We start from the raw sequence: 22,755 nt of genomic DNA on the forward strand, positions 1-22,755 counted from the left end.
TCATCAAGGACAAATGTTTGCAACCCCAAGAAGCATCGCTTTTCTCTCGAGAACCCCCTACCTGTGAGGATCGACTGGTCAACTCGTAGAGTTGTTGATTTTATGGAAGTAATTCTGATGTCAGCAGGAACTTTGTCCCCAACTGCGGGTTGAGAAAAAAAAAAGAGTGTGAGTTTAAGTGATCTGTAGGAAATCCAAAATATTTTTCCAGATGTGCAATGCGCATCAGAGTAAGCACAATAATATTGGGTGTTTATTCAAAAAGCACTTCTCCCTTGCCGGTTTATTTTTGTTTCAGAATATTATTCCATGCCTTTCTTTGCTTTTATATCTGTGTGGCGGGAAGTCTCACCGTGTGGAAGTTTCTCTCCTATAATATGTTGGTACGTTACGTCTCATATTTCCAACTTTAAATTCAGGGAGAAATTTCATTCTGCAAACCCAGTTTAGTGTAATTGCAAAAGCTATATTTTCACTCTAATACAAGTAGGAAGGTGCTAATGGGTTTATTAGATTCCCGCTGGCATTTGGTTGAGCCAATGGGAACTGTTTCCTGATCAGGATCAATCTTGGCTCCGTTCTGGCATGGATCTTCTTAGTAACATGCAGCCAAGTGGAGGTGTGCTTAAAACAGAGCTGTATTCTGTCCGATTTGGTGGGGACGGGACGGGACTGGACTCAAAGAAGGACCACAAAAGCACCCAAGATTTGATATAGTTCTTTGTTCTTAAGACTGGCAGTGAGCAGCATCCGATAGCCAACATTATTATCCTTTAGGACAGGGTGTCCAAGCTTGGCAACTGGAAGATGTGGCTGGCTGGAGAACTCTGGGAGTTAAAGTCCATCGGTCTTAAATTGGCCAAGTCTTAAAGGGGTGTCCAACAGGTCTTAAAAGTTGGACACCTCTGATTCCTAAGAGCCACGCAAAATCTGTATGGAACATTTATGCAAAATTCACTTCCCAGAGCTCCAGGCGGCACCGTCTCGTAAATGACTGATCCTGTCACGGAGAACAGTCTCCCCACACCAGGTCCCACTAGGCTTCCTGCAGGGAATGCTCAGCTGCTGAATTCCTACAGGAACTGCTTATGCAATTGGCAGCAATCGGAGACACAGAGGGAAAACCATAGGGTAGTCATGGTAAGTTGGCAACGTTACCATGAAAATGGGATCCTTTACTCATCGGTTAAGGTGACGCTACTTTGGGGATTAGCCTGGCCTTTGAGAAAGGCAATTACAGGCAGTCCTCGACTTACGACCACAACGGAGCCCAAAATGTATGTTGCTAAGTGAAACATTTGCGAAGTGAGTTTTGCCTCGTTTTACGACCTTCCTTGCCAAAATCACTGCAGTTGTTCAGTTACTAACCCGCTTGTTAATTAAGTGAATCTGTTTTTCCCCTCCCCCCAATTGACTTTTGTGACTTTTGGCCCATTTTACAACCGTTCTTTCTTGCCAGAGTTGTTAAGGGAATCGCTGCAGATGTTAATCTAGAAACAAGGTTGTTAAAGGAATCTGGCTTCCCCATTGACTTTGCTGCAAAGAAGGTTGCGAAAGGGGATCGCGTGAGCCTGGGACACTGTGCAACCGTCATAAAGACAAGTCAGTTGCCAAGCATCTGAATTTAGACCGCCTGACCGTGAGGATGTGGCAACGGTCAGTAAGTGTGAAAAACGGTCCCAAGTCACTTTTTCCAGGGCCATTCAGACGGTCACTAAATGAACTGTTGTTAAAGTTCATTGTGCTGTACTGTACAATCTCTCAAATTAAATTATATATTTGTAAATTTTTATAGATATTCTTTGATGGGAAGCGAAGCGGTGGCCCGTTCTTAAAAATTCCCCTAGAGGGCTTTTATTGACTGGGTCTATTTATATTGCCTGGTCACCATTTCCCTTTTCTTCTACATTTATAGTGAAGAAGAAGGAGGGGGGGAAAAAGAGGGGGGGGCATTCTAAGTGCCCTTCAGCCCTGAAGAGAAAATAGTACAAGACGAACAATTGCCAAAGCCAAACATGGGCAAACTATTCGGACGCATCCCCCCCCCGCCCTCGCCCCCCCCCCGGACGGGTGTCGTGAGGAAGCTCCTTGTCCAGCAGCTGCTTTTCGGCGACCACAATTCCACCCAAGAGCAAGTGGAGAAGATTTTGGCACCGGGCGAGAAAAAGCCCATCAGTCCGTCAGGAAAGAGGGCAAGGCTGCCAAAAAGCCTGACAGCTGGACCTCTCGGACGCCACCCATCCAAAGGCTGGCACCCCTGCAGACAGGTGAGGTCCCCTGCTCCCAGCTATGGGGAATGCCGGCTGGGGGATTCTGGGAGTTGAAGTCCACAGGTCTTTAAAAAGGTGCCAAGGTTGGACAGCTCTGGCTTAGCCCACCTGGGACTCAGTCCTTGCAAAAAAACAAACTTACAGACCGTGGCTTCGGGCAATGGGTTAAAGGGCGCCTCAAATGTGTGTCCTCTTAGAATAAGATTCAGTACTTTGTCCCCGGCTCGCGAGTTTGTTTAGTGACCGTTTCAAAAGTTACAAGGGCACTGAAAAAAGGGACTGATGAATTTTTCGCACTGATGACCGCAGTAGCATCCCCCTGGCCATTCAATCAAGCTTGGCAACTGGCTCATGACCGCTGCCTTGTCCCAGGGGGTCACGTGATCCCCTTTTGCGGCCGTCTGACAAGCAAAGTCAACGGGGAAGCCAGATTCGCTTAACAACCGTGTGGCTAATTTAGAACACGGCACAGTGATTCACTTAACCACCGTGGCAAGAAAGGTCATGGAACAAAACTCACGCAAGAAATGTCTCGCTTAGCCACAGAAAGGTTGGTCTCAATTGCGGTTATAATATCAAGGATTACCTGTAATCTCTGCTAACCAATTTCTTTTCTTTCCTTGGACACAATCCTCAAACACAGTTCTGTGTTAATTTAGGAACAATGCCGGGAAAAACCAAAATTATCTAAGCCTGTAAATGCATTTCCTCTCCCCACAAAACGCATTAATGGTTTCCACAACAGAATTTGGCCGGGCGCCATCAGATCCTTGCCAGGCTTACATTGCAACGGTGCGATCAGAGATGCTCCTAATCAAATTCACACTGCACGATATTAGCGAAGGGGCTTGCGGCCGCCTCCGTGGAGCCGCCAACTGGGGGGGGGGGGGATTCCTAAGCTCCCTTCCCTGATAAACCTGGTTACTCCGCATCTCTTTAATAATGATAATTGTCACCGTCCAAATGTTAAGAACCGTAAACCGATTAGCTGGAAATAATCCGGAGGCTTTAATTATAGCAATAAGTATGCACGGAGGGTTTAACAGACATAAGAAAGAGAAATATAATTGCCAAGACTGCTGCGGTAGCACGATTGGAGGGCAAAAATACATTTTCCTTATGGAAGGAAAAACCTTTCTGAATAGCTTTGGACCAAGCAACAGGGATCAGAGCAAAAAAAAAAAAAAAGCAAGTTTAAATGACCGTTAGATCTTGTAGCCAAGTTCTGAATTCAAAAGAAGTTTCTGTGCTCCGATTCAGTGCATTTGCCAAATCAGAATGAAATATCGGCGGCAAACTTATCTTGATGCTCAAGAATTTTCTGTCCGGTGGTACCTTTTGTTCCAATAATAAATTCCTCTGGGGTTCTATTAAGGTTATAAGATCGTAACCATTCTGCAAATTCGAAGCACGAGAGTAGCAGGCCTCGCATTCTGCAGGCTTTATACTTCAATAACTCACAGGAGGGAGGGGGAAAAAGGACCCACTCGGCAAGAGGTCAAATGCAACAACCCTTTTATAAATAATCCTGAAAATAAATGCGCTGTCCTGGTTTGAACTCCGGGCCGTTTTTGACAGATTTTAGCGGGTTACGGCATGAGCCTACGATTTATTTTGCTTTGAACTGCTTCACTTAAGAACTACTATCTGCATCAAAGAAGGATGAAAGCTCGGGGTAAATGTATTTACATATTTCTTACCCACAAAACGCTGTTTGACATTGTGACTCAAGAGAGATTAGAAGGGAGCCAAGCGCACCCAACGGAGCCCAGCTTTTCCAACTAGTCCTATTAAATTTATATATAGAGATATATATTTGTTTCAGTGCTTGACAGGGATTAAATGCTGACACTAAACAGGAACGTTAAACACAAATACGAGCTCCCAAAATTCCCACCAACATTACAAGCAGTTGTACAAAATTGATGCCTGTTTACAACGGAATGTCCAGAATTAAGGCTACTGTCGATTTACAATCAATAAGAGTTTTACTCTACTATTGTGTTCCACTGAAATGAAATACGCACAGCGTTCGGCAAAGCCACTAAATTAAAGCAGTTCCCCGCAGTGAAAGTCTTCTACAATTGATCCAACATAAAAGTTGGCTCAAGGCATGCTAGCTTTAACTATGTTAGGTTTAACCAAAGCAAAGAAACCACGCTGTAGCTCAGAATATCAGGTCAGAGTTTTCAGAATGAGCACCCAGGGCGGGCTTGAAAGCCATCCAAACGAGTCAGGATGGCCCTTGGTTCCTAAACTCCATTACGAGGTCCTACTTTCATCCCACAATGCATTTCTCCTTTGCAAGAAAATGGGGCAGAATTTCCTGCTCCCCTCCTAAGGGTATTATGTCCACAATTTGTGTATTGTCTGGATGGAGTTCTCGGCTAAGATCAATCTCCGTGCAACCCATTATAGAGTCAGCCCCTTTGCTCCCTGCAGAAACCTCCTTGAAGGATCCCTGGCCCTTAGGCCCCACTGACCTTAGGGGGGAGATGATGGGAGATTGTTTTATGCTGGTCAATAGCGAGGAGCTTTTCTGCGGACACGCAAATGTCCCTGGCACGCTGCCTAAAATTCCGCCATCAGATACGCATCCCCCGACCCAGGGCTCTGTTGCTTCCCTACATGGTCCTCTGTTGGCAGACGCCATGTCAAAGGCCATCCAACGCGCTTAGGCTTATGACAGAGGCATGCGCACCGTCTTTCACACCTCGGGAGTCTTGACATCAGCTATGGAACACGGTGTCTCTACCCTGGAAGAGCTATGCTTTGTGTCTGTGGCTATGCGGCTGGGTGACTGGGTGCCCTGCAGAGAACCTATCCGGTCACTGCAAGATGGACCGGACACGAAAGGTTAAAGTCCACTTTTCTTAGCTCCTGCCTTGGGAAAGAAACCCCATCCTTTCATCTAAAGCCTAATTTTTTTTCTAGAAGTCACAGCTTCCCATCAACTCCTTTTTTCAGATGCTTGGTTTTTTTTTTTTTTAAAAGATAACACAACCAATGCTCTCCACTGGCTGTGCTGTGCTACACACAAGATGTGCCAGGTGACCATGGCATTGGCAGTCGGCCACATCCAAGGCAGCCACTCGGATGGGCTGGGAGAGGGGCGAGGCGAGTGCATATCAGGCCTCCAGGGGCAGCAGAGCCCAGAAGGGGGCAGTGGTCTCCTCCCCCCACACTGGTCTGAAGCCTACACAGAAGGGCTGAAAAGGCCACTGTGAAACCTTCTGGGGCCAACAATTCTGGCAACAAGTTTGGCGAAATGGAAGGAACCCGTTTGGGGTATTCTCTCTACTGGGGGAAAAAAGACCCACGGTCAGAAACCGCCCGCTGATCATACAAGCCATCTGGAGGAACAATAAATGGGGGCCAGGCTCTCTTAAGGGCACGAGCTTAGCATGGTGATCATGTAACTCAGGAGTCTCCGAACTTGGTAACTTAAGATTTGTGGACTTCAATTCCCAGAATTCCTCAGCCAGCTGTGCCAAGTCGCCAAGTTTGGAGGCTCCTGATGTAACTCATCAGTACGAAACTTAAACTTTGTCCCAAAGGTGCTTTTTTCCAAAAGGCAAATTGTCCCCCCCACTCCCCTGGAAAACATTTCACTTCTCATCCAAGAAGCTTCTTCAATTCGGAACTGAAAAACAAAGAAGCTTCTTGGATGAGAAGTGAAATGTTTTCAAGGGGAAAAAAAAAACAAACCAGCAAGAAAGTCCACTTCCCTTTTTGGAAAAAGTATCTTTGGGACAACCATGACCTGGAGGTTTGAGAATCTCCACAGATATTTAAACTTGGAAGAAGGGGTTTACCCTAAAAGAGGGGAACCCTATGTAGCCCAAACCCCGCTTTTGATTTCTTCTGCTTGCTTTCTAAGCTTTAAATGCAGGTCAAGAACTAATTCAGGTTCGACAGTAGCTCAAAATACGGAACCAACACCCAGACACCCTTTGAAAATCCATTATTATGTAGAAAATAAAAGTTCTCACCAGCTACTTCCACGATATCACCGGGGACGATGTCTCTTGCTTTTATCCTTTGTACACTTTTTCTGTCTTGTCGATAAACTTTTCCCATTTCAGGTTCATATTCCTTAAGAGCTTCAATGGCATTTTCAGCATTTCGCTCCTAAAATACAGGATCAACAGCAGGGGTTCAGTAATTCTCTCTCTCTCTCTATCTACATATATTTTAACTACTGCGCTGAGCAGCTGGCCTCCAAGTTTGCCGTTTAATAAATAATCTAGGATCATCCGCTGGCAGAAAGAGAGGCATCGTATTGCTGCTGCAGCCAAGCTAAGGGAGCAGCCTGCAAAATTTCACTGTCAAATGCACAGCCGAAATGCGCAATTTTTTGGTGTGCATAAAGCCAAAAAGGAGATAACCCAACAGCGGAGATCCCTTTTAACTACGGATTCTTATCTCTCTTTAAATAACTCGGATCCAAAGTGTACTTCTTGACTAAATGGGTAACCGATAAATTTGACAACTCAAAGAGTTACAACTAGGTAATTAAGTTCCTTTATACTTTCTCTCCCTGCAGCATTTGGCTCTCCTGGGCAGAGTGTGTTCATTGTTCCAATTGAGAAGCCAAAATAGCAGTTTGGGGGAGGGGGGGAGACACTGTTCCCACAACTTCAACACATTTCACACTCATGACTTGCTAACAAAGTGCCTGCTATCAACACAACACGGTGGTAGGGTTGGGATTTTTAGACCATAACCTTGCAATGCCTCAGGAAGATTTCAGCTTTTTTAGAAAGAGCCCAAGGGCTTCTGAGTCAATGCAACTGTATCTTACTGCTAAAATCTTGCTAAATTATTAGTTTGTCATGAAAAGGCCAGCAGACAAATGAGAAACATCTGCCTGTGGTTTTTGCTGTTACACTTGGGAGATGTAGGACCCCTGGAACCCAAATTAAGTGGGAAATACGTCCATGTAAAAGGAATGTTCGTTCGCAGATATTTCGCTTGTCACAGACCTCTTGAAACAGGAGATAAAGACTAAGGAGGGTAATCACGAGAAGGCGGTTTCAATCTCTTGCTTTTCAAGCTAAGAAATACATTTTTAAGTCACCCCGTCCATTTTCAGAAGCAAGAAACATTAAACTGTCACCAACATTAGCAGACAGATGATTAGTGAATATTAAAGCTTTTTATAGCATTTGTTCTATCACAACAACTACATTTTCATCTGAGTGCCGGAAGAATTTTTCACTCAGTTCCAAGAATTTTTCTTGCTTTTAAAAGGCGGTGTTCATATCAGTACTTTGGGGGCGGCAGCAATAATTGGTCTTTTTCAATAGATGTAAATCTAACCGGAAAGCCTCTCAACTTTCAGCTATTCCAATACATCAACTGTAAATTAAATCCCTCTAAATTTTAAATCGTTCATTTAATGGGCAGTACTGGGCTTCGGGGCTTATTATTTATTATTTTCATCATTTTAAAACTTCCTCTCCGTTCTGCTCCCATACCACCTTAGTTGGCACCCTCCAGTTCCTATGGCAACAATACCCTGCTAAGAAAGATGAATTATGGGCAAATTATGGCTTTCTCATACGACCAAGATGAAAAAGGAGGGGGAAAAAAATAGGGTACATTCATGCCAGAAATGTCATTCGCATCTAGGAAGCAAGCTATTAATATTCAGTACTGTATAACTTAGTGGCAGGACCCAGCCACAGTATCAAACTGGTATGTACCACAAAACAGAGCCCAAGTGACTGCTGGCAGCAAGCCGCATCCACCTGCCCTCATGCAAAGGAAAGCAGAGGTCAACCCAGGCTGCAGGCTGGGGAATTCTGGGAATCGAAGTCTACATGTCTTCCACTTGCCAAGGCTGAGAAATGCTGCTCTGATACATTACCCTGGTAACTTGTTTTGATATTCTCTCATGGAAAATCTGAGTAGGACTAGAAGGCAAACATGGGCTGTGCCCTGATATATGAGGATATATTTTGGTGGATGCAGTGGCTTGGGTAAATTGCACAGGCTGTCATTTACTGGATATAAGGAACAGTCCCCAAATAAATTGAAATGTTTGGTGGCTCTCAGTTTTCACAGATTTAGCCTATCATCTAATCCAGACAACTTTAATTTCTTTCCATGACATTCTAGAGTCCCTTTCCTCTGACAGAGACTGGAACTCATCCCTGCTTTCCTAAGGAAAGATATAACTGATGGTTAAGCATTAAAAAGTCCAAAGTCTTTTTGGTGGACTGAATTAGATACACGGTTATTTGGGTCCTGTCTTATCTTTACAACATCCAGCAACTCTCTAAGAATGACAAAGGTTTAACCTAATTTCAGAGCTCGCCTCCGCTTTCAACTTTCTTAATAAATATGATAATGGCGGCTCTAAGCGACCTAAAGCAACCTGTCGAAACAGCACACAGATTGCAATGGCTTTTCAGTTTTTCCGAGCACGTCTTTGCTTACCTGCCACACACCCACAATTGCATTAGCAACTAATATGAGTAAGATTACAAAAGGTTCTACAAAGGCTGTGATTGTTTCTTCTCCTTCTTCAAACCAAGCCAACACCTGCAAGAGAGATTAGAAAACTCGGTGAAGATACAGGTATGATTCGGTGGCATTTTCTGCGCGTCAACTTGAATTTTAGCCCGACGTTTATTCCATGGATGATTTTCCAGATCGATTGCACAATTCCAAAATGTCCGCTGACTCACTTGAGCACACCTGAGAAGCAAATTCGATTACCAGGAAGTAATTGCCTCACCTGCGCTTTTCAAGTAGCTCACTGCTTTTAAACTAATTTGCGGATCAGATTAGGCCTGTCGCTTTTTGTTTTCAAAACAAATTACGCTGTAAATAAATCCCATTTGGGTTGGAATAACCCGACAACATCACCACTGCATTCCTTGTTAATAAATCACCCCTTCCTAAGGATAGCCTACGTGGCAATCGAAGGAGCTCCTCTTCAAAATCAGGAGACACAATCCGTATGGGTTACTTAAAGATAAAAGCATGGGTGGCTTTAACAGACAGCAAATTCTCCACTAGCGTTTTTATGCTTGGTCAGCTTGCCAAGAATTGAATGGCAGACAGATTTGATCTGTCCATCAGGCTCTGTGTTATCGCTATGGTCTGCTGCTCACCCCAGCACCATTTCTTCTTTCTATTTGAAGACCTCTTTTCTATTAGAACTTCAGGCTGGCTGGCTTCCGAGATCTTGAGTGCTCCTGATGGCGAGGGATTCTGCTCCCTTTCAAGACTCATCAAGATCTAGAGGGAAAGCGGTTTTTTGTCCTGTTCGCAACATGTGCTAAGCCACCAAGTCCTTTGTTTGGGATCATCCAGGAAACCATCATTTGATGGTGTGCTATTCCAGCCAACTAGACTTAGCTCAAGCATGCTTACTTGTAGTAACTAATGGCTTAATCCAATATATGATCCCATCATTTTCAGCTTCACTGTCCTGGATCAAGAGTGAACTACATATAAAGCCGAAGAAAATTAATATTTAAGGCTAAAGGATCCCTGAAACCATTACTGTGAGATTCTCCTGCAAAAGGACTCAAAGTTAGCTTGCATTCTTTCCTGATTTACAACAAAAAGGGTGTTACTTTTAATTAAGAACTTCCCATCACACTAACCAGGTTGTATTTTGTGTGAAGCCATTGGCTGAGGACACACAGCAGTCTAAGCCATAAGCAAGCCAGCTTTGCTGAGGATTTGCATATCTTGGAACTCATCCTAAAATATACCCCTAGAAGACAATGTTAGAAGCTCTGGAAGACGTCCTTTAAATCTGGGACACCTTTCTGAAGTTAACTCATTGTTCTGACATGTCAATATTTCCACAAGCTCCATTACAGGTTCGTAAAATGATTGTTTCAAAAAATCAAAAAGAAGTTAAACATGTTCCTCTTAGATTCTAAGACTTAGAACAAAGCACTGATCAAAGAACTTTGGAAATCCTATACCTCGGGTTTTTTGTACTAGCTGAAAATTCTGGAATATTTTCCCCAACTGTCTGAGTTACTCAGAATTAGGAATTTAACTGTTAAGAAAAAGAATGTATATGCTATGTATTCTCCCCCCCCCCCCCGAACTTTCTAATTCCAAGGATCATGTTACTGAGAAAGGCACATGGGGTGATGACCGAAATTGACTCGCAAAATGCCAATTTAGGCCTTATGAGTAACCAAAAGTGACTTGGTAGCTTGCATCAAAGGCTGCAATGATTCATGAAGAAAAGGGCGAATATTATGTTGGATATATTGAGCAACAGGAAGTACAGAGCAACTGACTTGAAGAATGCTGAAATCAGTCTTTGGAAGTCATTCAGCAGCAAGTCATTGTTCAGATCTCTTTTAAAGAAAGGCAGGCACAAAAGAAGCAACGGAGGGGAGGGAAAAAAAAGATTCAGAGCAGCTTCTCTACTGCTTTTCCTTAAGAGGCGACTCGGTGGGTTTCCAGATGAGAGGAAATTGGGAAAAGGAGTATAAAGCCTAGAGGCCGGATGACCAAAAATAGTGGTAAAACAGGAGAAAATATCTGGTTTTTCTGTTTGATAAAATGGTATATGGCGGCCTTGTTCCAACACAAAGCTGGTTGAATTCATACAACACAATGAACCCTAACTCTTGGGTGGGGGAGATGACCTACTACAAGGTCCCTTCCAACTTGATTTACGAAGCGCACCAAGTCCAAAATAAACATCAGGTTAGTTCTCCAAAATGTGTGAATGGAAACACCAGTTTTTCTTCTTACTGGGGCTAAAATGTAAAACGCAATTTTGAAATTTGCACCGAGGACACAGATCCTCGCAGAGCCAAGCCAAAGGCAAGTCCTGAACCTTTTAGAAATCAGCTGTCCTGTCTTGACCCAGACTGAAAACAAACGGAGAAAACTACAGGCGAATTTAACCTCCCAAAATTTGACTCCCAGGTTCTGTAAAAATGGGTGCAACAGCTATCATTTACTCCTCTGATGAAACTCCAACAATGAAGCAGGTATTTAATATTAGTCCTTGAATATACAACACTGGAACCACTGATTTTTCTCTTCCACTGCACAATCAGTACTGGCAATATATACCATGCATGTTTTTCTTTTGATTTTTGGTTCAGGAAAATCCTTTTTTCTTCCCACTCTGAAGCGCAGACCAGATTTATCTAACTATCGCTTTGAGATGGGTAAGACCAAGCAATCCAGGAGCTGAAATGAACACAACGGAGGCTCTGCCTTCCAGTGTTGGTTACTGGCTATGTAAAAAGGTCAAAGCAATTTAGCAGCCAAGTCTACAAAGCATATGGCGAAGGGGGAGGGACATCGGTCGGTTTTTGAAATGACAATCATACATCAGGATACCGTGTCATTAGGTATGCCAACATATTTCAGCGTCAGGAAGCTCCAGGATCTATATGTACTGTAAACCTAAGCCACAAGTGAATTTTCAGGACATCAGCAGCACTGATTTTCAGTTTTAACTGCAATTGTGCCAAGCTGCCATACTGGTCTGACACCGCACTGGACTTGGAGCCAGCATTTTCAAGGGCAATTACCTCCTCTGAGCAATTTTTGCCTGAACTTCCACACTGAGCTACATTTTGAGTTTTTCATGTGCCTCGTAAGTATTGATTGTCCGCCCTCTCCTTCTGAATTCGGTATACAAATTTGCACCCATTGCAGTTTCCCCTTCTCTTCAAAATGCAGCTCCAACAAGCAAAGGCAGAGGTCTTCCCAGGTAAACGTGCAAAGAGTTACAATCCTGAAAAACAGCTACAGAGCTCAGTGAAGCCACCTTCAAGCACTGCCTCTAATTTTGAATTACTTTTGCAGTCCTTGACTCTATAGGTAATGTTAAGGGACTAAATGCTGTTATGCAATCTACAGAGAGACATGATGCCTAATGGTATCTAACAAAAGACAAGAAGAACATCTGTTCTTCCTTCCTTTCATTAAAGAGGAGTCATTAAAGTGAGTTTTTCTCTATTACATCTCGGCTTGTTTTGGTCCGTTTGATGAATTTGGAGGAGCTTATTAAATGTTAACATTGTCCTCTTTTCGTATTCTCTGCAGGACCATCTGACTCCCTCAGGAGCTTACCGACTTTGCCCATATTTCACTTAAAATTAAAACAAAGAGAAATATTTCCTAGAATAAATAAGCCTGACAAATTATTCCATATAAATCCTTCAGGGGGATTGCCAGGCATCGGTCTAAGTTATTCCCATGTTCTTATGAGTCAATACTCCCTAACAAGTGTTGGAGAAAGATAAAGCTGTTAAGAGAAGGAAATGGTGGGAACTGTTTGCTATGATGCCAAACTATTAGATATAGAGACATCTTTGAAATAAAGAAAACCACCAAGGCTACATACCATTTAAAGACTATGCAAATTCTAAGAGATCTGCAATTTTTTTCCTTTGCAGCCCTGGGGGGAAAAATCCATTATAACGGATTTTTGCTTGTCTAATAGCACCAGTATCTAAATTCTCACGTTTCCAAATAGCATTAGGCTAAAAAATGGGTTTAATGGGTTATTTTGTCGCTTGCCTGAACTCACTCAGGGACACAAGAAGCTCAAACCTTTTATTAAGATTGCCGAAAGTACAGTATATTTCTCAGTTAGTTCTACTGATGGGGAATATCAGCAGCCATTCTTCAGGGATTTTTTTTTTTTTTTTTGCTTAAAAAGGCAGGGAATAAATTAAGGGAATGAAATAATCTTGCCTTTTGGAGGCAAGATTGATGGGAACATGCACACCAGTTGCTAGGGAACACAAGAATAAATGATCTTTTTAAGCAAGGAGCAACTTTTAGAGATCCAGACTAATATTTCCTCTTGTTTTTTATACTGTACTGAGGTTTAAGTCTTTACAATTAAAGATTTAGCTGAAATGTACAGAAAAATAAGGCACCAGTTAATGTTGTGCAATTGGGCTTCTGCTTTGCAAATGTTCCTTTCTTTCCCACCCCATTGCAATTTCCTTTGAGGTAACATTGCTCAGCCTTGGGCATTTTAAGCTGCGTGGACTTCAATTCCCAGAATTCCCCAGCCTGGGGAATTCTGGGAGTTGAAGTCCACACACCTTAAAATGCCCCAGGTTGAGAAACAGTTCTCTGAAGGATCCACAACCGTTTCTTCTTTAAATTCACTCTCAGCAGAAAAACAAGAAAGTGAAGATACTCTGAACATGGCTTCACTACTTGGTATATAACATTATGTATCTGATTAGCTGGATGTTTTATCTGATTCAGGTTAAAATCCCCCTCTGCGCAACTCTCTGGGAAAAGGTTTCACTTGAATTTACACTTGCCAACCTGTTGTCCTGCTACTGACAGGATTGTCTGCTGGAGTCATAAGTAGGAGCTGCTACAAAGGGGGGTGATTGAATATCAGCCCAGAGAAAAGAGATCATGCCAAAGGTAGAACGTGGTGTCTGGATGCTTAGCGTGAAGTAACGCTTATTCGACTTTATTTCTGTTAGACGAGTAAGATGATCCCTCATATTCCAATAAGTGAACCTTATCTCTGTTGCATCTGTTATTCTTCAGACCCAGAAGAACAATTGTAGCGATTGGCCTTACAGATTCAACCGCCACACTTAGAAGCAAAGAAAGCCATTTTGCTTTTCAAATAATGCCTCGTCCTTCCCTCAAAACGAGGCCAGAACTGCAAAATCTAAAACAAGGAAAGGTCTTCCCAACACTGGAAGTCATCTGAACATCTTCTACTGGCATACAGCAATAGACTTATATACCGCTTTAAGCGGTTTAGAGAATCAGCATATTGCTCCCAACAATCTGGGTCCTCGTTTTACCGACCTCGGAAGGATGGAAGGCTGTGTCATATGGTCTTATACAGACAACCACAATTTTCTAATCCAGAACAGCCTTAGAAAGGGATCACTTTTTGGGCATGTGACTGTTGTGCTTTTTCTAAATTAATGACACACCGTCCTAACCTCATTAGAAATCGCCAAGAAGGCAGCAATTAGGGCATTTTAGTACGTTGTTCCCACAATTCTTTCAGCATTAAATGGGACGCTTCAGACATCATTTCAGAATTTCGACTCATTATGATTGAGGTTACTAGTTGTCCCGTTTTGCCAGGAAAAAGTATTCTCAAATCAGGGAGTCTCCAATCATGGTTTAATTTAGCAATATTCCTGCATAGGAATCTCTGGCCTATTGCTCTTCTAAGACACCATAAAATCAAGAAGGGGGGGGGGAAACCCTTTGTTACAACAGCAGTGAGTGAAAGATTTCCATTAAGGCATCATGGTCAGTAAAACAGGAGGCACATCAAAGCAAGGACACTGGGCTGTGGGTACCAGCATGCCTGCTGAGAATCAAAGTTTGTTTTGTCATCAAAACCAAGTTCAAGGAAAAAGCGAGGAAGCAGAAGGATATTAAGTTTGGAAGCACTGTACAACTTACATGGAACAACTGAATACAAACAGGTCAAATTTAACCCAAGATTGAATGATAACTATTAAAAGTTAAGGAATGCAAGGACCGCAAAGAATGGAAGGTTATTTACTGCTGTGGAATTAATACTCTTTCAATTAAACTCAGAAATAGCCCAACAGGCCACAAAGAAATACTCACTACTATACAGAAAATAAGTTTTGAAAATCTTTCTCCAGGCTAATTCATGTCATAGTAACTAACAAGAGCAGTGTTCTGGGCTGGGAATTTCAAACCATCTTCAAGACCGATATTTTTTTGTATATAAATTGCCCAATCTCATCGTTGTGTGTAGAATTTTAGTGTGAGGAGGCAACCTTGAAGCTTTTGGTGCGCCAACAATTTTCCTGCAAAAAGTCTACCATAATAAAGAAGTTATTTTAACCGATTAACTGCAAAACCAGCATTCTATGTATGTTTCTCTCCTTAATTGAGACTCGTGGGACAATTCTAGGACTCAACAGTTTATGTATCATTATTTTAAATGATAGAAAAAGAATGGGCACCCTGACAGTCTACCACACCTAGGGCAACCATAATTGGATCTCATCATGCACCAGCAGCTACTTGTCGATTAACCATTCATCCACCCCAAAGTCACCAAGAAAAAGCTGAAACACAATGACTAAATGACTTGTTGCTGCAGAGAAGAAAATCTATGCGAAAAAAACTCAAAAAAACTTACTTTCCCAGCTGGGTGAGTCAATGGCATGAAACTCTCACTGGCTCAAATTCTGCACTCCAGTTAAGTCAAGGGTGCACTGTTTGGTTTCATTTCTAAGGTCTCTAATTTAAAGACAGAGACACAGAAAACTACCCTATGTATGAATTATGTATGAATTATGTATGAACTGCTGAATTAGAACTGGGGACAGGAGTTTCACATACAACTTCTACAGGCCAATCTGGATATGTGAAGCTTCTCTTTTCACCAGTTTCCAGGTGCCCTCAAAATCTACTCTAGAGGAGTATCCTGAAAACTGCGACAATCTATGTCTAAATCAGGGGTGTCCAATTTTAACAACTTTAAGATCTGTGGACTGCAACTTCCAGAATTCCCCAGCCAGCTGGCTGGGGAATTCTGGGAGTTGAAGTCCACAGGTCTTAAAGTTGCCAAGGTTGCACACTGCTGGTCTTAACGAAACCTTGAAAGACAGTCTAGGAAGTGAGATACTTTGCAAAGCTCACCCTGTTGTATCCCACTTACAGTGAATTTTTTTTCTCCCCCATCTCCCACTCTTCTCCAAACGCATACTTGGCACCTGGCAACGTGACCCTATCCTTTTACACATTATTTTAACATTCCGACTCGATTTCACAGCCCTCATCCTACCCCATTGTGCCCAGGGAGCAAAGAGTTTACTTTACCAGAGGCTTCCCAAAGGTCAGTGACCAAATTTGGTCAACAATGGTGCCATCATTGCTGTCATCATTCTTGTCACTGTCAAGAGCAACAACTGTCACCTTGCTATTATCAGCAAGAGAAGGCAACTGGCATATTCCCGCCCCCCCCATACAAATTCTATTTACAGTTTGCATTGCATCCAAAAAAAGACTTCCAGCAGTCTCGGTGAGTTTCATAACAATCAACCACCGCTAAAAAAAAAAAAAAAAAAAATCAGCCACCCTACAGCAGTTGACTTTCTGACTGGGGCCAAGGTTAAAAGGCAAGAACCTATTTCAAACACAGAGACAGCCATGTCTGTTCACAATATTCAAGTAGGCCTGGCTTAGACTGCTGTGTATTCTCATCCAATCATTCCCCTGACATTGTCTTTGTTACAAGAAACTGCTCAAGATTCTGAGGTGCAATCTACTGAACTCAGCTGCAAAGACAAAGCATTTATTTTAAGCCAATGGCAAGACAGAATAAGGATACCCAGTCTTCTCCCCAAAAATCATTTTCTAACTCTCACTAGCAACCCAGCAACCCTGTGTGTCCATGAAGAGAAAAGCCATCCGTTCAAAACAAGGGAGATACTTACAAAAGATATACATGCTGCCAGCAACAAAATTCTAACTAATAAATCTTCAAATTGTTCGATCACCAGCTCAAGTAAGGTTTTTCCTGCCAAGAAAAAGATTCAGACTTCAGTCAGCGAGCAGAGAGGGTGGGGAAAAAAAAAAAAAAAGAATCAAGCAAGACAAGGCTTCAGATGCCGGCTTACCTTCTTCAGCTGGTAGTTCTTCAAAACGCCAAAGAGTCGCAGGAACCACGTCAAGGGGTGGGGGGGTGGGGGGAGAAAAATCAAACACAACAATTGTCAGAAATATAAAGGTGCCTGAGCTAGATCAAAGAGCTTTTTGGCTTTCAAAGGCTTCAGGGCCAAGGGAAGAGATGTTCTAAGGGGATGAGCAATGCAATAGTTAATTAGGCTTCCTTCAACGAGGCAGAGAGAGAGAGGCGGGCGGGCAGGCACAGGCTTCCCTGCATTTTACGTCAAGAACATTTCGGCATCCAGCTCTCTCTCTCTCTCCCTTTCTCTCTCTCTCTCGCGGAAGGGTTAGCAATCCAGCCAAGTCATCACTGCTCTTCCCTATGGTTCCTAATGCGGCTCCATGCTTTCCACCATTCCCCATTCACTCCTCTGAAAGAAGGGTGAGGGTTGGTTTTTTTTTTTTTTAATTTTCCCATGCCCATCAGGGTAGAGGTTTCCTCCCCACCCTACTTCCCATCTTGCAAGCCCTAGAACTGGCTTTTGACAAGCAGAGAAAGCCCAAGCAACAGAGCCAGGCAGGAAAGGCAAGAAAACAAAGGTCAAATCAAGGCAAAAAGGAAGAAGAAACCGGGAAAAAGGGAGGAGAGGGTGGGGGAGAGAGGAGACCCCCGCCATCCCCCCAGGAGATGGGGAGGCTTTCTCCCTTTCTCTCTCTCTTTCTCTCCTTCCCAAGAAGGTGCCCGGCGGGTTTCCACGTTGCACAGCCCGGGGCAGTAGCTGAAGGGAACCCACGAGGTCGATGGCCAAGTCAGCCATCTTCTTCTCTTTCTCCCCCCCCTTTTTTTTCTCCTGGCAGGCTCCAGTTGCCAGATTGGGGAGGGAGGGGAGCAGGCGGAGGGTCCGGGTTAGATGGATAGATATGGGGAGTGGGGGGGGGGAGAGGAATAGATCTGGAGTGGGAGGAGGTGGTCTCCATCTTCCCGGGCGGAGGATCGGGATAGATGGATGGATCTGGGGAGGGGAGGAAAGGAATAGACATGGGGTGGAGGGATCTCCATCTTCCTGGGCAGAGGGTTGGGACAGATAGATGGATAGGGAGAAAAAAGGGGGGGGGGGGTTGATATGGGGTGTATGTGTGTGGGGGGTGCGATCTCCATCTTCCTGGGAGGAGGGTCTGGATGGATATGGGAAGGGAATAGATATGGATTAAGGGGGAGTGAATATGAATGTGATAAGGAATATGGGGTTTGGGTGGGTAATTATCCTGCCCAGGGTCAGGATAGAAGAGTGGGGAGGGGGATAGACTCGGGGAGGTGGGGGAGTAATTGCGAAAAAGAGGAAGAGGAGGATGGGGGATAGATATGGATTAAGGGGGGGTGAATATGAATGTGATAAGGAATATGGGGTTGGGGGGGGTAATCATCCTGCCCAGGGTCAGGATAGAAGAGTGGGGAGGGGGATAGACCGAGTGGGGGGGGAGGGGAGTAATTGCGAAAAAGAGGAAGAGGAGGATAGATATGGATTGAGGGGGGGGGGGGGTGAATATGAATGTGATAAGGAATATGGGTTTTTTTTTGGGGGGGGAGGGTGATCATCCTGCCCAGGGTCAGGATAGAAGGGTGGGGAGGGGGATAGACTCAAAGGGGGGGGGGAGTAACTGCCAATAAGAGGAAGAGGAAGATGGGGGGATAGATATGGATTGGGGGGGGGGTTGAATATGAATGTGATGAGGAATACGGGGTGGGGAGGGGGAACGGGGGGGGCATCGCCAAGAGGAGGAAGAGGATGGTGAGGGAAAAAAATCCCCCCCAATATAGAGGGGGGGAGAAAGGGGGGGCGGCCGCCCACGCCTACCGTTGGCTCCCCACCGCTCCTTCTGCTTCTTGACCTGCTCCAAGCTGAGCCCGGTGCTCTCGTTGACCCCGAAGTAGCCCAGCACTTCCTCCACCGTCTTGGTGTGCCCGTTCTCCATGGCGGGGGGTCGGGGGAGGGGGGTCGGAGGAGGAGGAGCTGCGGGGGCCCCCCCTTCCTTCTTCGGCGGCGGCAGCAACGAAAAAAAAAAATCAAAGCGGGGGGGGGGAGGGTGTTGTTGTTTTTTTTTTAAAAAAAATAAAAATAAAACGGGGGGCGCCTCGGGCTGCCCCCCCTCCCTCTCTCTCTCTCCCTCAGCCCCCCCGGCTCTTCCTTTTGGCTTTTGAGGGGTTTTTTTTTCCTCGCTTTCTCCTCCTCGCGTGAGGGAAGGTCACGGAAATGGGGGGGTCGCCGCCTCACGCGAGGTGTGTGAGGGGGGAGGGCGCCGGTGGGGGAGGGGAGGGGGGCCCTGAGGTAAAAAAAAAAAAAATTAAATAAAAAAAAAAAATAAGCCGCTGCTGCCGAAGAAGAAGCCGAAGAAGAAGAAGCCGGCCTGGGCCTCCCGCGTCTGGCGTCGCTGCCTTGCCCGGTTCTGGCTGAACCGGCAGCGGCTGCTCTAATAGAATTTATCCGAGGAGACTCGCCGCTGCCCCTCTCGCCGCCGCGGCATGTGGACGACGCCGATTGGACGCCCGCCGGCAGCACCGCCCCTCGCGTCACGACAGGGACCCGGATGAGGCCACGCCCCGCCGGGAGCCTGCGCCAATCGCCGCCCAAGGAGCCCGGGCACGCACGGCGCGCGCCGCGGACAGCGGAGGGGAAGGGAGGGAGGGAGGAGGGAGAGGAACCAAAAAAAAAAAATTTTTTTTTTTCTAAAAAAAAAAAGGACAAAGGAAAAAAAATCGGGCCGACCGGACCGGCGTTTGATTTTGTGGATCGGCGGCTTATTATGCTAATTATGCTAAGGGAGAGAGGCTAAGGAGGCGGGCGGGCGCCGAAACCTAAAGCAGCTTTTGAAAGGCGTGGGCGGCCGAGTGCGGAGCGTTAACGGACGGGGTGGGAGCGGGGGGGGGGGGGGAAGAGTGTGTGGGCGGGGCTTGCGCTTGGAGCTGAGGGTGGACACGTGGGGCGGCCGGGCTCGGACACGCGTGTGAATGGGGGATAGGCGGGGGGGGGGGCTGGGGGTCGTCGTGGCGGGGTTTAGTATTTGCAAAAGGAAGAGCAGGATAGCTTAGGCCGCTTTTGCAAAGCAAGCTAAAAAACCCCGTGCCCTTGGGGTTTTTTTTTTTTTCTCGTAACGTGTGAATGCGGGCAAAATTAAGCTGGGTTGATTAATCTGGGTTTATTGGGGCGGGGAATGGAATTCACGGGGGTTTCCACCAGCGGGGCGGCATACAAAATACAAAAGAGCCCTGGTAGTACAGAAGTTTAAGGCACCCTGTTATTAAGCTTATTAAGACCAACTGCCTGCAATTACTGCAGGTTCGAATCTCGCCAAGGCTCAAGGTTGACTCAGCCTTCCATCCTTTCTAAGGTAGGTGAAATGAGGACCCAGTTTGTGGGGGCAATAAGCTGACTTTGTATAAATATACAAAAAGGATGAAGGCTATTGCTGAGCACATTGTAAGCCGCCCTGAGTCTTCGGAGAAGGGCGGCATATAAATCAAATTAAAAAAAAAATAAAATAAAAAAAAATTGAATAAATAAATAAATAAATAACCCATATTTAGCCTCAATGGGGTCAACCTGAGCACATTGTAAGCCGCCCTGAGTCTCCGGAGAAGGGCGGCATATAAATCAAATTTTTTTTTAAAAAAAAAAAGTTGGAGAGGACCTTGGAGGTCATCTAGTTCAACCCCCTTGCACAAGCAGGAAACCCTGCTGCACAAGTGGCTGTCCGGTGTCTTCTTAAAAACCTCCAGGGATGGAGCACCCAGATTTATCATAATTTATCTTCATGTATCCAGAGAATTATAGAACATAGGAATAATAGGAAGGGACCCTTGGAGGCCATCTAGTCCAACCCCCAGCTCAAAACAGGAGCCCCCTATAGCATTCGGGACAAATGGCAGTCCAAGCTCTTCTTGAGAACCTCCAGGGATGGAGGCAACAGGCAGGCTGATTTCGGTGCCTTTCTCAGAGAGGAGGAGGAGAAGGGTGTTTAAAAAGCAGCGGGGGTCGGTGGATGATGGGTAGAGGTGCATTCCAAAGTCCCAGCACCCATCTCTAGGCTTGAATTCTTTCCCACCACCTCCCAAAAAATCCCTTGTTTACTTCTCTGCATTTTATGCTAGGAGCGACCCGCTCCGCTAAAAAGACAAAAAAAAAAAGGCCTTAGAAACCACACGGTCGGTTTGCTTCTTTTCACCGGCGATTTTGGCTCGTCAGCGGGAAACCAGGGGAGGCTTTGGGGCGGATAAATTGCCTCTGGAAATGGGGCAAGAATTAGGATGGGAGGCAGCGAGACAAACAACACGCAGCGGCGCTCGGGAGGAGCGGAGACGGCGGCGTGAATGCAGAGTGGGACCTTGGCGGAAATGGAGGTCACGACGGAACAAGGAACCCTCCTCGCTTCGACGGGGGACACGACTTCTTTCGGCCGCAAGCGAGCTGCGAAATCTCAGGGATCTAATGAAATAAAAGCCCAGACTTAAACCGAGTGGGGTCGAATTAAAGGTTGACCAGGCCAGACTCGGATGAAAGGGAGTTGATTTCGGACATCTGTGACATGTTTACGTGTGAATCCATCCAGCCGGTTCCGTGGTTCAACCGTGACGTGGCCCCCACCTGCAAACAAAGCCACTTGAGTTGCAGGCAATCTACTCGTTTGGGAGATGGAGGAAGCTCGGAGTAAGAATAGAAAGGGCGTTGTGGGTCGGTATTTGGACGAACGTCCTAGAGGTTTGAATGGCACTTCCGTGTGCTGCTCGTAGCCCCAAAGACATTAGATGTTGATCTGTCATTTGAGCGTCGGAAAGGACTTCGTTGTCCTTTCCCGGTGACAGCGGCTCAAATACTGAGCAGGCCTGCCACCTTGTATGACACGGTGGGTGCACGGAGATGCTAAGTCACTAAAGCCCGTGTCTCCTTTCTTGGCATAGGCCTTGTGTTCTTGTACAACATGGAATGTGTCCCTTTCTCGGTGCCAATCCTTGATAAAGCGTGTTTTTGTTTTTGTTTTTTTTAATTTGATTTATATGCCGCCCTTCTCCGAAGACTCAGGGCGGCTTACAATGCGTTAAGCAATAGCCTTCATCCTTTTGTATATTTATACAAAGTCAGCTTCTCTTTCTTTCCTTCTTTCTTTCCTTCCTTCCTTCTCTTTCTTTTCTTATTTTTTAATTTGATTTATATGCTGCCCTTCTCCGAAGACTCAGGGCGGCTTACAGTGCGTTAAGCAATAGCCTTCATCCTTTTGTATATTTATACAAAGTCAGCTTATTGCCCCCACAATCTGGGTCCTCATTTCACCTACCTTAGAAAGGATGGAAGGCTGGGTCGACCTTGAGCCTTGGCGAGATTCGAACCCTGCAGTAATTGCAGGCAGCTGGTCTTAATAAGCTTCATAACAGGGTGCCTTAAACCCCTGTACTACCAAGGCTCTTTTTGCAGATGATGATGGGCAGGAGGGCGATGCGTGGGAGGAGGAGGTCTGGGATGGGCCTGATCCTGTGCTCAACGGCCCTGTTCGATGGGACCCAACTGAGGCCAGGAAAGGAGGTCTTCTCCAACAGCAGAAGGAACGTGGTGGCTCAGCAGACTAAAGCACTGTTATTAACATCTGTCTGCAATTACTGCAAGTTCAAATCTCCCCAGGCTCAAGGTTGACTCAGCCTTCCATCCTTTCCAAGGTAGGTAAAATGAGGACCCGGATTGTGGGGGCAATAAGCTGACTTTGTATAAATATACAAAAGGATGAAGGCTATTGCTTAACGCATTGTAAGCCGCCCTGAGTCTCCGGAGAAGGGCGGCATATAAATCAAATTAAAAAAAAAAAAAGATGCTGTTGGGGAAAGGGAATGGACTAA

General features: G+C 45.2%; 2 protein-coding genes across 3 annotated transcripts in view; one reads left to right on the forward strand and one right to left on the reverse strand.

Annotated features, from left to right (window-relative positions):
• ATP2A2 (ATPase sarcoplasmic/endoplasmic reticulum Ca2+ transporting 2) overlaps window positions 1-19,322 on the reverse strand; it is a 40,101-nt gene extending 20,779 nt beyond the window's left edge. The window contains exons 1-6 of one of the 2 annotated variants that reach the window (XM_070950950.1): window positions 18,731-19,320; window positions 16,886-16,903; window positions 16,703-16,785; window positions 8,715-8,819; window positions 6,263-6,401; window positions 62-142 (exon numbers count right to left, since the gene is read on the reverse strand). In XM_070950950.1, the coding sequence (XP_070807051.1) occupies window positions 62-142; window positions 6,263-6,401; window positions 8,715-8,819; window positions 16,703-16,785; window positions 16,886-16,903; window positions 18,731-18,848 (544 nt within the window). In that variant the 5' untranslated portion in view covers window positions 18,849-19,320. Of the gene's footprint in view, window positions 1-61; window positions 143-6,262; window positions 6,402-8,714; window positions 8,820-16,702; window positions 16,786-16,885; window positions 16,904-18,730 lie in introns of both variants that reach the window. The other variant, XM_070950949.1, reaches the window with a different exon arrangement.
• The window catches only part of GPN3 (GPN-loop GTPase 3), a 182,429-nt gene that overhangs the window by 47,331 nt on the left and 112,343 nt on the right, over window positions 1-22,755 (forward strand). The gene's annotated exons all lie outside the window — the stretch shown is intronic.

This window comes from Pituophis catenifer, unplaced genomic scaffold (assembly GCF_029215685.1).
Source record: "Pituophis catenifer annectens isolate HBS135680 unplaced genomic scaffold, rPitCat1.0.hap2 SCAF_10, whole genome shotgun sequence".
NCBI classification, from domain to species: domain Eukaryota; kingdom Metazoa; phylum Chordata; class Lepidosauria; order Squamata; family Colubridae; genus Pituophis; species Pituophis catenifer.